General features: G+C 33.0%; 2 protein-coding genes and 1 long non-coding RNA gene across 4 annotated transcripts in view; 1 reads left to right on the top strand and 2 right to left on the bottom strand.

Annotated features, from left to right (window-relative positions):
- LOC117120060 (tripartite motif-containing protein 2-like) overlaps nt 1-7,118 on the bottom strand; it is an 8,160-nt gene extending 1,042 nt beyond the window's left edge. The window contains exons 1-3 of one of the 2 annotated variants that reach the window (XM_033265068.1): nt 7,062-7,118; nt 4,509-4,692; nt 1,712-3,734 (exon numbers count right to left, since the gene is read on the bottom strand). In XM_033265068.1, coding sequence (XP_033120959.1) covers nt 1,712-3,734 — 2,023 coding nt within the window. In that variant the 5' untranslated portion in view covers nt 4,509-4,692; nt 7,062-7,118. Of the gene's footprint in view, nt 1-1,346; nt 3,735-4,508; nt 4,693-7,061 lie in introns of those variants that run through there. The other variant, XM_033265066.1, reaches the window with a different exon arrangement.
- Nucleotides 1-9,775, top strand: part of LOC117120062 — a 25,417-nt gene extending 15,642 nt beyond the window's left edge. Inside the window, exon 4 of the long non-coding RNA XR_004447284.1 lies at nt 9,454-9,775. This is a non-coding gene — a long non-coding RNA (uncharacterized LOC117120062). The remainder of the gene's footprint in view (nt 1-9,453) is intronic.
- A 1,613-nt stretch (nt 9,776-11,388) lies between these two features.
- On the bottom strand, nt 11,389-14,048 carry LOC117120061 (tripartite motif-containing protein 2-like). The gene has a single exon (XM_033265069.1). It carries the CDS (start codon nt 14,032-14,034, stop codon nt 11,902-11,904), a length of 2,133 nt encoding a protein of 710 aa, XP_033120960.1. The 5' UTR covers nt 14,035-14,048; the 3' UTR covers nt 11,389-11,901.
- Between the last annotated feature and the right edge of the window lie 212 nt (nt 14,049-14,260).

Below are 14,260 nucleotides of genomic sequence, written 5' to 3'. Positions count from 1 at the left end.
AATTTTAAAATTCTTTATTTCTCAACAATTGAATATGCATATTAAAAGATAATTTTCAAACAGATAAAAGTTATCATCCTAGAAATGATAGAACTTACATTGGTGAACCTATTTTAAATATGAATTGTAATCATTAAAATATATTTATATAAGAGTTATTATTGATTGTTGACCCTAGAATATAATAAATAAGAATTATAAACTTTAAAACAATTATTGTAGTTCAAACTAGGATCAAAAACATACCGATAATCCAAGTACTTGAACAACGAAAGCTAAAAACAAGTTAAAATAATTTTACAAAAATAAGTATTCCTAAAACTGCAGATAACTAAAAATCTATAAAATTATAGAATCCTTCTCTGTGTCTATTTTCACTTGCGGTAGAATATCAAACATCCTTCATGTTCAATGTCCTTTATCAATGGAGTAAAAGAGGTTTATTTTGTGGATATACAAATACAACAATTTAATAATATGTAGTGATTTATGCATTTATTTTCTAACAATTACTCAATGTTTTTATTATAATGTAGTTTTCTATTGTAATTATCAGTAAAATAACTATAAATTATTACAGTAGAACCTTGTTTTTACGTACTCCAGTTATACGAACCCTCGGTTTTACGTACACCTCGTATCGACGATGATGTCATCAAAAACCCCGGAAATATTCAAAACAAACGGCCCTTTTCAGAGCAACCATAAGTAAAAGGATTATAAACTATAACAATAAACAAACCATAATGCAACATATTTTCATTAAACAGCAACGTTGATTAAGTCTAATACCGGGTTGTTATAATCTAAAACCCTGTGAACTGAGTGAGATGAACAACTACCGATGGTGCTCAAAATAATTTCTTTCCTCCTTAAATTCATGTGGCAAACCATGGAAAAACTTGTCTGGTCTAATTTTCTACACAAAGCTGAGTAGGCATAGTTTCGTACACAAAAGCTAATTGGTTGGCTCGCCCAGTGCAGTGCACATGGTTTTGCTGTTTCACGTACACGAACGCTAATTGGTTGGCTCGCCCAGTGCACATGGGTTTAGTTTGTCTCAACAGGCCAGAAAACACCACAGCTCTGTTGTTTAGAATAGGCGTGAAGGGGAATTCCCAAGTTATACCTTTGTCGTATAGGTAATCTTAAAATATTTTCATGTTCTTTAGTTAAATAAAAGACATATACACTAGACACATGGTTTTATTTGAACACTTTATTATGACATCGTAAAGTGATGAATAAAAACACTAAACACATGGTTTTATTCGTAGGCCTAGAGGCTACAGTAGGTCTAGCCTAGCTAGGTAACATCGTTCATTCATACATACGTATATTGAGTGTTACGTACGTATTAGGCCAAAGGTTACCACAAATTTAACCCAACCACTATTTTACGAATCCCCCGATTTACATACGCCCTCCAGTCCCGTACCGTACGTAAATTTGAGGTTCTATTGTAATAGATTTATATAAACTACTGTACATGATAAAACCAATCATATTCATTAATGTATAAAAATAGATGTGAAATGTAAATAATACTATGATTCATGTATTTCATCTTCATTTTAATAATTGAATATTTTAACATTGTTTGCTGCATGGTCTGCTACAGCTACTCTTCTTGGTCTCTTGGAGATTATACTGATTCCACTTGGAAAATATAATCCATCATCTTCATGATCTATTCGTTTTATGAAGACACCATTTTTATCAAATAATTGTAATTTATCATCACTTGATACCATTATGTTTTCGTCCATATCCATCAATACAGCAATAGGACTAACAATATAACCATATTTCCCACCACAGCATGCAAGGAATCCAATTAACTCATCACTAGTATTAAAAATTTGTATTATTTTATTTCCGAAATCAGTAATAATCACATGACCTTCCTTAGTTAAAGTGACATCTTGTGGTTCATTCATTTGACCTCCTTCACTACCCTCTGAACCTATCTTACCCAGTAGTGTACCATCATCAACATTGAATTTAAACACACAGTCAGCATGACAATCTGCTACATACAGGACTCTAGTTTCTTTGTTTACTGCCAAGCCTTGTGGACACTCCAATATCTCTTTACCAAATGAATGGATTTCTTGAAATTTATCATCACACATTACTACACATTTTCCTAATTGATCAGTAAATATCACATGCCCATCACCCAGTTGATGCATTCCATTGACCTGGAAATCCTGTGGTGCCTGTATTTTAGCCACAAATGAACCTGATTGGTTGAATTTCAATATATCTGTACTTAAGGTTGATACTAAAATATATCCATCTGTATCTGATATTACATCTGCCACTTCGATATGTTCTCCATAATCAGATATGTTATCAATGATATGAACAAGTCCAAGTTTTTCAACCTTGATATTCACTGGAGACCCTTTGATGTCCACACCTCCAGCAGTTATCTTCATTTGCCAATCACCTTCCACATTGCATCTACCTGTTATTTTATACTGTCCATTTTCATCATATTCTACTTTAGTTGGTGATTCTTCACTTGAGAAGTTTATTAAAGTAGCAACTAATTGGCATGCATCACACTCTGTCAGACTTGATACTTTCACTACAAATGGTTGACCTTTTGTTACAGTAATGTGTTCATCATCTTCAGCAACCTTGTATGTCATGCTGTCAACAATTGTGATTCTACCAATGCCCTCTGTATTCATCAACTCATCCAGTTGCACAGATGGAATAAAGTTAGTTGTGATAGTCCTCATTTGCAATGACTGATCAAAATCAGTTCCTAGGACCTTATCTTTAACAGCTTTTACAGTTGTTTTATGAGATAAAAGCGTTTTTATTTCTTCTGGTTTGTTCATCATTGTATTGGTTGAGACTATCAGATTCTTTATTTGAGTAATCTTTGAATCGATATCATTAACTTCACTGTCAAAATTTTCTTTCTTTTTTTTGTATATAATTTCAAGGTCTATTAGTAATGCCTTGCTTTTCTCTTGAACTTTCCTAAGAAGTTTCTTTTCCTGAATTTTTATAGCTGTTCTGCATAACATCAATTGGGAATCGAATTCTGATCTATCTTTAGTTAAAGTTTCTTGTTTTTCTGTTAATGTCTTTTCAATTTTATGAGCTAACTCAACAATATCATTGGCATTTTTGTTGAATTTATCTACAGCAGTTGATATTGGAATCACTTTATGTTGTTTTTGATAACAGCGAAGGATGTGTTCACATCTCTTACATGCTGACTTGTTGCAATTGGAACAGTAAAATTCCAGTGGGGTGTTGCAGTGAACTTGGCAATTGGTTTGTTTGCCATCTTGTACTTTCTTGTCTAGTGTGTAAAGTGGATGATCCTTAGTTGAAGGTACTGCCTTGTGTTGTTTGACACATTGAGCTCCACATAGATACAGTTGACATGTTGAGCAGTGGTATGCTGGTTGGTTGTCACAGAAAGAGCAGTTAGTTGGTTTCTGATCCTCAGTTTTCATGACATACTCTAGTAGTTGACTTATCATTGTATTCGAAGCCAGCTTATTTAGGTCTTCTTTTGTTAGATCATGTTCTTGTCGACATGTTGGGCATTTCATCTTGCCATGAGTTTCCACCCATTTCTGGATACACTGTAGACAATAGGTGTGCATGCATTTCAGTGTCTTTGGTTGGTTAAACCTGCTGAGGCAGATGGCACACTCAAGATCTTTTTTATTCATAAACTGTAACGCTTTCGATACAGACATCTGTGAAGACAACATATATACTTGGTTATGGTAAGGAGTTGGTAATGGTTTGGGTAAAAATTTATATAGCGCTCATGCTGTCATAAACTGAATGAAACAAAAATAATATAAAAGAAATTTACAAAGAACAAAATAGTTGGGTGCAGAGTTTAATATTGAAATGAAGGGAGTAACAGAAGACTGCGTAAAGGACCGTGTGATAAAAACAGACAGGTAATCATAACCCTTAAAGTAGATTCACACCGAATCTGAATTTGGTTGGAATGGCAAAAACGAAAAAATTGAATCAGTGGTAAAAAATAGAGGCGTGTACTAGACGCGCTTCAAAAACATTCTACAAATTTTGGTTCGGATCAGGTGTGAATGCAGCTTTACATAGTATGGAAAGTGTCTTAAAAATTTCTCCCTCTTCGTTTTAGTTATGTCTCTGTTGGAAACAGGGGCGGATTTAGAGGGGGCCGGGGCTGCCCCCACTATTTTACAATCAAAAAGAAAAAGAAAGAAAGAGAAAAAAAAGCCTCAGAGGTTATTTTCGGGCGTCTAGAACACAGAAATTTTGCAGGGGAATTCCCCGGACCTCTTAGGGTATTGTTATCTCGATCGACCCCACTTTTGACACCCTTTTTCCGTAGGCCTATTTTTTTTACATTAAGTATATAAGTCCAATTAAAGTAATTTGACAAATGGGCCGTGGAAATATGTAGTAATATTGTTGGGCCTTTGGAGGTAAAAGGTTGCTGACTTTATTTTAATACAATCTTATAAGATTCTTACCTTGATTCTAATGTCGACTAGTAGTGTAAATGGTGTACTTGTTGCTACCTGTGATCAATTGAATGAGGGCGCTGTTGAATTAACAGGGTTTTTATATTGACTGAATTGTGCTGAGTGTACATAGTCTGAAGGTTCCACAAATATCAGATGGGATGTTGATTCAGGATTTGTACAGCTGAAAGCTCTACAATGAGATAACATATAAATTGAACTACAATTGAACTTGCCTAAGTCGAATCCAAAATGGCATAGAAAAATTGTTCGACCTAGATAAAATTTGACTTACAGATCGTTAATTAATGAAAAAAACAACAATTCATAAATCCTGGGATGGTGTCCGGCGGGGGATAGTTTTAACCTGTTTATGACATTAAACTGCATCCGGTCGAGCCGCCAGCGTCTAACTGACAACCTCTTTTTGTGGTCTTTGCTGACACTGAAGTGGGAGGGTGTCATGATCACCCAGCAGCAATAAAAAAACAGCTGAATGGAGGGCGGATGAACTCTCAAGTCAAAGGCCAACCATACCTAGTCTAAGAGTAAGCATAGCTCAAACAAATGTCAAGTGCATACAGGCTTTGTGCATTATGTGCTCTATAAATCACTATTTATTATTATTATTATTATTATTATTATTATTATTATTATTATTATTATTATTATTATCATTATTATTATTATTGTTATTATTATTATTATTATTGTTATTGTTATTATTATTATTATTATCATTATTATTATTATTATTGTTATTATTATTATTGTTATTATTATTATTATTAATTTGTAATGTAAAATATGATCGACTTAAAAAATTATTTGAGTTAGGCAAAGGTCAACAAATAGGCAAGTTTATCTGATTGAGAATGTTGTGGTTAGTGGTAAAATTAGTGTAGAATACAGCAGCATTTGTGAGTTGTAAAACTAGATCTAGATTTATTTGTGGAAGCTCATCTTAGTCAAAAAAGAAAAGAAAATTATATTCAAATTCTGAGAGGGTCATATCGGGCTATCTTGAGGTGCTATAATCATAAGTTTTCTTACAATGAGCCCCAACCACAGTGATAGTGATTTGATTGCCGCTGTAAATAGTGAACTTGTAAAAATTATGGAATGGACCCATGTCAATCGCCTCTCATTGAACACGAGCAAATCAAATTTTATGTTTTTCAACAATATTATCAAGGACCTCCCTGCCTCGATTTTGCTGGATGGGAATGAAATTTCTAGGGTTCCAGCTACCAAATTCTTAGGAATTTATAAGATGAGCGATTGGTATGGGACGTACATATCCAGAACCTTGCAAAGTTGATGCTATGCACAAACTTAAAGAATTTGACCCATCATGTGTGATGAAATTTGCTTTATAACTCTCTCGTTCTACCATATTTAAATTATGGTATTCTTGCATGAGGGAAAGCCAGTTTCATTCATATTAACATAGTCCACATGATACAAAAGAGGGCAGTTAGATGTACTTGCAACTCAAAATGGTTGGCTCACATTCCACCACTTTCCTATCCCAGAACATTCCGCAGATTAAGGACCTTTTTGATTTAAATGTTGGGATTTTTATGTTTATTCTAAATTGTTGGGGAATTCCATCTGCTCTGGCAATGCACTTTACTTATAATTCAAATATTATTCTTATTCCACCTGCCAGCCTTCTTCATTTCATATTCCTTTTTCCAGACTAACTAAAAGACAAAACACTGTCTTTCACTATGGACCTAGAGTAAGTACTGGCTTTCCTTGCCTAAATCAATTAAATCTGCTACTCACCTCAACCAATTTAAAACTAAGCTAAAAAATCAAATGATTGAAAAATATTGCTGTGTGTTAATAATAATAATAATAATAATAATAATAATAATAATAATAATAATAATAATAAGTATGTTAGATTATAGATGTTTCATGACAGCAGGGCCCAAAGTGCTCCTCATTCCATTCATCTGTTTAATTTATACCGTTCTTCCCAGCTTCTGAAGGTTTTTTCATTTTTTTGTTATTCAAGATTAGTTTTAAAGATTAATTTAATATTTAAGATTAGTCTGGGAGCCTATTTACAGGCCTTGGCCTCCTTGGTTCCCGGCACTTGTACAGTAGTAGTTAAGAAACGAGTGAATATTAAAATGAAGATAAAAATTCTGAGAGGGCCATTTCCGGCTATCTTGATGTGCTATAATCATAAATTTTCTTACCATAAGCACCAACCATGGTGGGGCTGATATGGCTAGACCTTCCATCTGTAAAAGTCCTCTTTTCCCCACCCTTCAACCTCCCACCCCCACCCTTTGAGCTGCCACTGCAGATCTCCCAGAAATGACTTCTCCCAAATTGGGAGCCCTGGTATAGGTACTGTAGTACCTCTGATATAAGCCTACACCACTCCTGAGCCTACATAAATGTTTTCGTGTGATACACAGACATCTAGTTTTTACAGAATTTATGGCCCTGAACTACTGTATAAATACAGTCTGTCAGCATAAATCATTTTTTATTATTATTAATGAAAGAATGCATAGTCTGAAAATAAATGATTTAAAGTACCTGGAAGGAACTCTCTTGACACGTCACCAAATGACATTCATGCACTGTAAAATGTAGAGTACAGCACAGTTTAAAATAGCGGAAATTCCCTATTTTATTGTTAGGAATTCAATAGCCAAGGTTATGAATACACATCACTGTCAAACACAAATGCTGATATAAAAAGAACCAATTGTTGTGACCAACAAAAAAAAAATCCTAATATTTAACATTTCTGATTTTGGATTGTATTTTATGAAATTATAAACCATGTGTATGTGACATTGAGAGCTAAATGAAGGTAAATTTTAAAAAATCAAGTTTGTAAAACTTTTTTTGACTGACAATAAATTTCGTGTTTCATTGGTTTTATTATAAAGTGTAACTACATTGTGACAGTTATCACTTCAAAAACAATTTGTACATTTGAATATTGTATTTTTCTGAATGCACACACATGACCTTTGAATGGCTATACTTATTTGTATTTATTTCTTTTAAATGTTAAATTACTTTGTTTGTATTAAGTCTGTATTTGTTTCTTAATAATATTAAACATTTTATATAGTGCTTTAATCAATACTTATTTTTTTCATTTAATTGGCATTATTACTAATTTTGTCAAAAATTAATTATGTCATCAGAAATTTTGTCAATGTAATTAACATTTTTTTATATGTATTTTTTTTTTATTGTTTGTGCAGGTTTTTGTGATATTTAGAATTCCTCTCTTTTTTAACTTGTGTTAATTTATTAATGAATTAGATCGGAAGTTATACATGTAATAGATTTTGTTAAATTTAATGGTTTCTACTGCAATGCATAGGAATTAATAATAGAAATGACAATAATAATGATCAGTCAATCTATCTATCACCAAGGATATGTGCTAATGTGGCCACAGTGAGATTTATTTTATTTAATAAAATATTTGTATCTTACTTTTGTTAAACCAACTATGATTACAGAAACAAAACCACAGTTAATTTTACAACATAATGTTTGTATCAAGCATAAATGCCACCGTTTCTTTTCCAATCAGGCAACTGTGATGATACAATCTGCTTTTAAAGGACACAAAAATTGTAAACATCATCTACCAAGCCCGGCGAATAGTGTAAACAAAGCTTATATAAACAAGAACAATATCAAATTTTCATATAAAAATCAATGTTCACATGTGTCAAAGCATACAAAAACCAATGACTTACATGATGTCTCATCCGAAAGACGGTGCACTATCAAATTCAAATTCAATTTTATTGTAATCATTCATTCATATTGGATGATTGGATGAAACAGTTTACAGTACTAAAATTGATAAAGATACATCCAAAATACCCCCTAGTGGGAGTCCAGGGGGAAAAGACCCTGATGGGAGTTGAGGGGGTGAAGTTCTCTGGGACGAAGCACATTCTAAATGTTTTTAGGACTGATTTGAAGGATTTTGGAGAAACATTAAGATAAAGTGAAAATTGCAATAGATGCATCATATTTTAGTAGGCTTAACCATAATTATGATAATAACTCAATAGTGGCAGATCCAGGAATTCAAATTAGAGGGGGTCCAGGGAGGGACTTTCACAGATACAGATATAGTGTCCACCCACCTCAACCCTATCATGGAAAATTTATGATTATTACAAAATTTCCTGTCTTTTTTTTAAACAAAATGTGAATATCTAAATCCCTGTGAACATGACATTTTGAATAAGAAATAATAAATTCATCTCCAAACAAATATAAAAATGGTTTTTGGAAATGAAAGCATTCTAATGCAGCACCTTGACAAATAGTTCACCATATTCATAGACATAAAATAAAGTTAATGTATCTTTCGTTATCAAAGGAGGGATTTCTATAAATAAATGTTGTGGTATATTGATTAAAAAAATTGATTGATTGATTGATTGATTATTTATACTATTTGTTTTCCTATTTTTCTATTTCCTTACAATACAAATATAACAAATTAAAAATAATTAAATGTCACTTTTAACAATAACAATAATAAATTACCATATAAAGTAAAATAATTCTATATGAACTCAGATTAGGAACTTATAGGTCAAACAGGCATAGATAAAGAGAAAAAAAAAACAACTACGTTAATAAAATATAGAAAAACAAAAACAAAACTACTATACATTATAATAATAAAATATAATAATAATATAAATATACAATATAATGTTTATAGTATTTTTTTTTTATTGATGGCTACCCAAGTGGCAAGATATTCATTTTGCAACTGGTACACTTGTACTGTATTTGATTTGTCACACTGAAGGCCAATTCCACACCATGAGTGCTCTTGTGCATGGAAATACTTGGGAATAATGTCTGCCTGTGTTTGTCAAGTCATTGCTCTTAGGCAATTATATTCATAAACTTCATTCTCATCAAATTTCAGGTGACTTTAGCGTGGAATGAATGCTCTGTAGTCTCAATTTGAGCCATAAGATGTGGAGTGTGTTTCAGTCATGCGAAAAACGCTGGTGTTTACTTCCCTTCGGCATCCTGACACATTAACTGCTCTACTTTTGACAGACTTTAACCAGGACAGGGCTTAATTGCCCTCCAACAGGTAATGACAGGTAAGCATCAATATGCATCATATGCATTTGTTTGTAAGCAATCCTAGATTAATTACAGCTGTTACATTTGACCCATTAGATTGGATTGGATTTATTCAGTGTAAACACCAAGGATAGCCCACGAGAGTCTAGAAGAAGACTTATTTCCAGTGGTGTTCTTCTGGTGGTGATTGGGCAGTACACCAGAAGACGATCCCCTACTCTTTTCCGAAGAGTGTACTGCGTTCTTTAACGTGCACATGGGCCATAAATGCACACGGGACCAACGGCTTAAACATCTATTGTGCGCTATTGTAACTTGTATTCCAGCCCGCCGGCTGAAACACAAGGAGAGGCAGCGATGGGAATTGAACCGGGGACCTAGAGATCTCCATGGTTCGGCGCACACACACAGTGGCTACACCTACCACCAAGATTAGCCGACTGAGCTCATCATCTCCCATGCTAAGCATTTGTGTCCCAATGTCTCATTCAACCCACAAAATATTCTGTTTTGCAGATTTCATAAATATGTTTGATTATTTACTTAGTTTAAAGCATTTATATTTAATACATTCTCACTCATTTTTTTTTTAGCAAACAAATCTCTGCATGTATGTATTCTAATGAATCTAGCAGGCATCGCAACTATATGTGTATATAGATACTGTAGTTCTTCTGATGTAAGCCCACCTCTAAAGCCCATCCCATACTTTATTGTTACCCTGGGCAAAACCAGGGTATGATTTGAATGAGTAGCTCACAGCTGACTTTTACAAATTACTTTCAGAAAAAAAAAATTGTCTTTGAATGAGGCATGTATGAAGAAATGCCATCTGGTTTAACCATCACTCACATCTATAGGACAAACTGTCATTTTTTTTATTTTAAACTAGTATTGCCTAGAGGGATGGGCTTATGTACAATGGTATTATGACAATTTAATAAATCCTAAATATCTCATTGGAATGTAATTATATTACTTACCTCCTTTAGACAGTTGTTTGACTGGTAGAACTGGAAGTGTACTTGTTGCTACCTTAACAGTTGAATATTTTGTGTTAACCTTCTTAACAGAATGAATTATGAATAAATTTTGTGATAAACATTTTCAAGAGACAGTACATAATAAAATGATGATTGTTACGATCATCATTTTAACATTTTCATAAAAGAGTGCAGACCCCCAGTATTGTGCTTATTTTAATTTAATAAAATGTGTATATCAGTATGTTGTTATAAATATCTGAAATTGGGATTAGGTGACCATCTTTACCACCAACACCCATAGCTCTCCACTATTCTATTGAATCACTTTTTATATAATTCAATTATTGGTACATGATTCACTTTTGGATATGGTTTGTATTTCACCTGGAGGCTGAGCATCTGATATCGAACCACTGTCAAATGACTGGAGCTTACAAGCTATAAATCTTAACCTCATTCACACAGACATATTCACCCTACAGTACTTCTTGGGACAGACTTCAAACCAGGTGATGGCTTTAATGGTGTGAAAAGGAAATATACCCGACCTATCACACCCAGCCTCCAACCAACTGGTAAGTAAAGGCAGACGCTTCCAATTTTAAAATTCTTTATTTCTCAACAATTGAATATGCATATTAAAAGACAATTTTCAAACAGATAAAAGTTATCATCCTAGAAATGATAGAACTTACATTGGTGAACCTATTTTAAATATGAATTTTAATCATTGAAATATATTTATATACCGTAAGAGTTATTATTGATTGTTGACCCTAGAATATAATAAATAAGAATTATAAACTTATTAAAGTTTATTAAACAATTATTGTAGTTCAAACTAGGATAAAAAACATACCAATAATCCAAGTACTTGAACAACGAAAGCTAAAAACAAATTAAAATAATTTTACAAAAATAAGTATTCCTAAAACTGCAGATAACTAAAAATCCATAAAATTATAGAATCCTTCTCTGTGTCCATTTTCACTTGCGGTAGAATATCAAACATCCTTCATGTTCAATGTCTTTTATCAATGGAGTAAAAGAGGTTTATTTTGTGGATATACAAATACAACAATTTAATAATATGTAGTGATTTATGCATTTATTTTCTAATAATTACTCAATGTTTTTATTATAATGTAGTTTTCTATTGTAATTATCAGTAAATAAATATAAATTAATAGATTTATATAAACTACTGTACATGATAAAACCAATCATTTTCATTAATGTATAAAAATAGATGTGAAATGTATATGATACTAGGATTCATGTATTTAATTTTCATTTTAATAATTGAATATTTTAACATTGTTTGATCCATGGTCTGCTACAGCTACTCTTCTTGGTCTCTTGGAGATTATACTGATTCCACTTGGAAGACATAATCCATCATCTTCATGATCTATTCGTTTTATGAAGACACCATTTTTATCAAATAATTGTAATTTTTCATGACTTGAAACCATTATGTTTTCATCCATATCCATCAATACAGCAGTAGGACTAACAATATAATCATATTTCCCACCACAGCATACAAAGAATTTTATTAACTCATCACTAGTATTAAAAATTTGTATTATTTTATTTCCGAAATCAGAAATAATCACATGACCTTCCTTAGTTAAAGTGACATCTTGTGGTTCATTCATTTGACCTCCTTCACTACCCTCTGAACCTATCTTACCCAGTAGTGTACCATCATCAACATTGAATTTAAACACACAGTCAGCATGACAATCTGCTACATACAGGACTCTAGTTTCTTTGTTTACTGCCAAGCCTTGTGGACACTTCAATATCTCTTTACCAAATGAATGGATTTCTTGAAATTTATCATCACACATTACTACACATTTTCCTAATTGATCTGTAAATATCACATGCCCATCACCCAGTTGATGCATTCCATTGACCTGGAAATCCTGTGGTGCCTGTATTTTAGCAACAAATGAACCTGATTGGTTGAATTTCAATATATCTGTACTTAAGGTTGATACTAAAATATATCCATCTGTATCTGATATTACATCTGCCACTTCGATATGTTCTCCATAATCAGATATGTTATCAATGATATGAACAAGTCCAAGTTTTTCCACCTTGATATTCACTGGAGACCCTTTGATGTCCACACCTCCAGCAGTTATCTTCATTTGCCAATCACCTTCCACATTGCATCTACCTGTTATTTTGTAATGTCCGTTTTCATCATATTCTACTTTAGTTGGTGATTCTTCACTTGAGAAGTTTATTAAAGTAGCAGCTAATTGGCATGCATCACACTCTGTCAGACTTGATACTTTCACTACAAATGGTTGACCTTTTGTTACAGTAATGTGTTCATCATCTTCAGCAACCTTGTATGTCAGGCTATCAACAATTGTGATTCTACCAATGCCCTCTGTATTCATCAACTCATCCAGTTGCACAGATGGAATAAAGTTAGGTGTGATAGTCCTCATTTGCAATGACTGATCAAAGTCAGTTCCTAGGACTTTATCTTTAACAGCTTTTACAGTTGTTTTATGAGATAAAAGAGTTTTAATTTCTTCTGGTTTGTTCATCATTGTATTGGTTGAGACTATCAGATTCTTTATTTGAGTAATCTTTGAATCGATATCATTAACTTCACTGTCAAAATTTTCTTTCTTTTTTTTGTATATAATTTCAAGGTCTATTAGTAATTCCTTGCTTTTCTCTTGAACTTTCCTGAGAAGTTTCTTTTCCTGAATTTTTATAGCTGTTCTGCATAACATCAATTGGGAATCGAATTCTGATCTATCTTTAGTTAAAGTTTCTTGTTTTTCTGTTAATGTCTTTTCAATTTTATGAGCTAACTCAACAATATCATTGGCATCTTTGTTAAATTTCTCTACAGCAGTTGACATTGGAATCACTTTATGTTGTTTTTGATAACAGCGAAGGATGTGTTCACATTTCTTACATGCTGACTTGTTGCAATTGGAACAGTAAAATTCCAGTGGGGTGTTGCAGTGAACTTGGCAATTGATTTGTTTGCCATCTTGTTCTTTCTTGTCTAGTGTGTAAAGTGGATGATCCTTAGTTAAAGGTACTGCCTTGTGTTGTTTGACACATTGAGCTCCACATAGATACAGTTGACATGTTGAGCAATGGTATGCTGGTTGGTTGTCACAAAAAGAGCAGTTAGTTGGTTTCTGATCCTCAGTTTTCATGACATACTCTAGTAATTGACTTATCATTGTATTGGAAGCCAGCTTTTTTAGGTCTTCTTTTGTTAAATCATGTTCTTGTCCACATATTGGGCATTTCATCTTCCCATGAGTTTCCACCCATTTCTGGATACACTGTAGACAATAGGTGTGCATGCATTTCAGTGTCTTTGGTTGGTTAAACCTGCTGAGGCAGATGGCACACTCAAGATCTTTTTTATTCATAAACTGTAACGCTTTCGATACAGACACCTGTGAAGACAACATATATACTTGGTTATGGTAAGGAGTTGGTAATGGTTTGGGTAAATATTTATATAGCACTGGCATGCTGTCATGAACTGAATGAAACAAAAAGAATAATAAAAGAAACTTACAAAGAACAAAATAGTTGGGTGCAGAGTTTAATATTGAAATGAAGGGAGTAACAGAAGGCTGCATAAAGGACCAT

This window comes from Anneissia japonica, unplaced genomic scaffold, assembly GCF_011630105.1.
Source record: "Anneissia japonica isolate Jap-2015-1 unplaced genomic scaffold, ASM1163010v1 scaffold287597_len576451_cov177, whole genome shotgun sequence".
In the NCBI taxonomy this organism is placed as follows: Eukaryota; Metazoa; Echinodermata; class Crinoidea; order Comatulida; family Comatulidae; genus Anneissia; species Anneissia japonica.
This window is presented reverse-complemented; position numbering and strand designations above follow the sequence as displayed.

Bases quoted from the DNA above. Each gene is read 5' to 3' on its own strand.
- LOC117120061 (XM_033265069.1), bottom strand. From the start codon at position 14,034: ATGAATAAAAAAGATCTTGAGTGTGCCATCTGCCTCAGCAGGTTTAAC.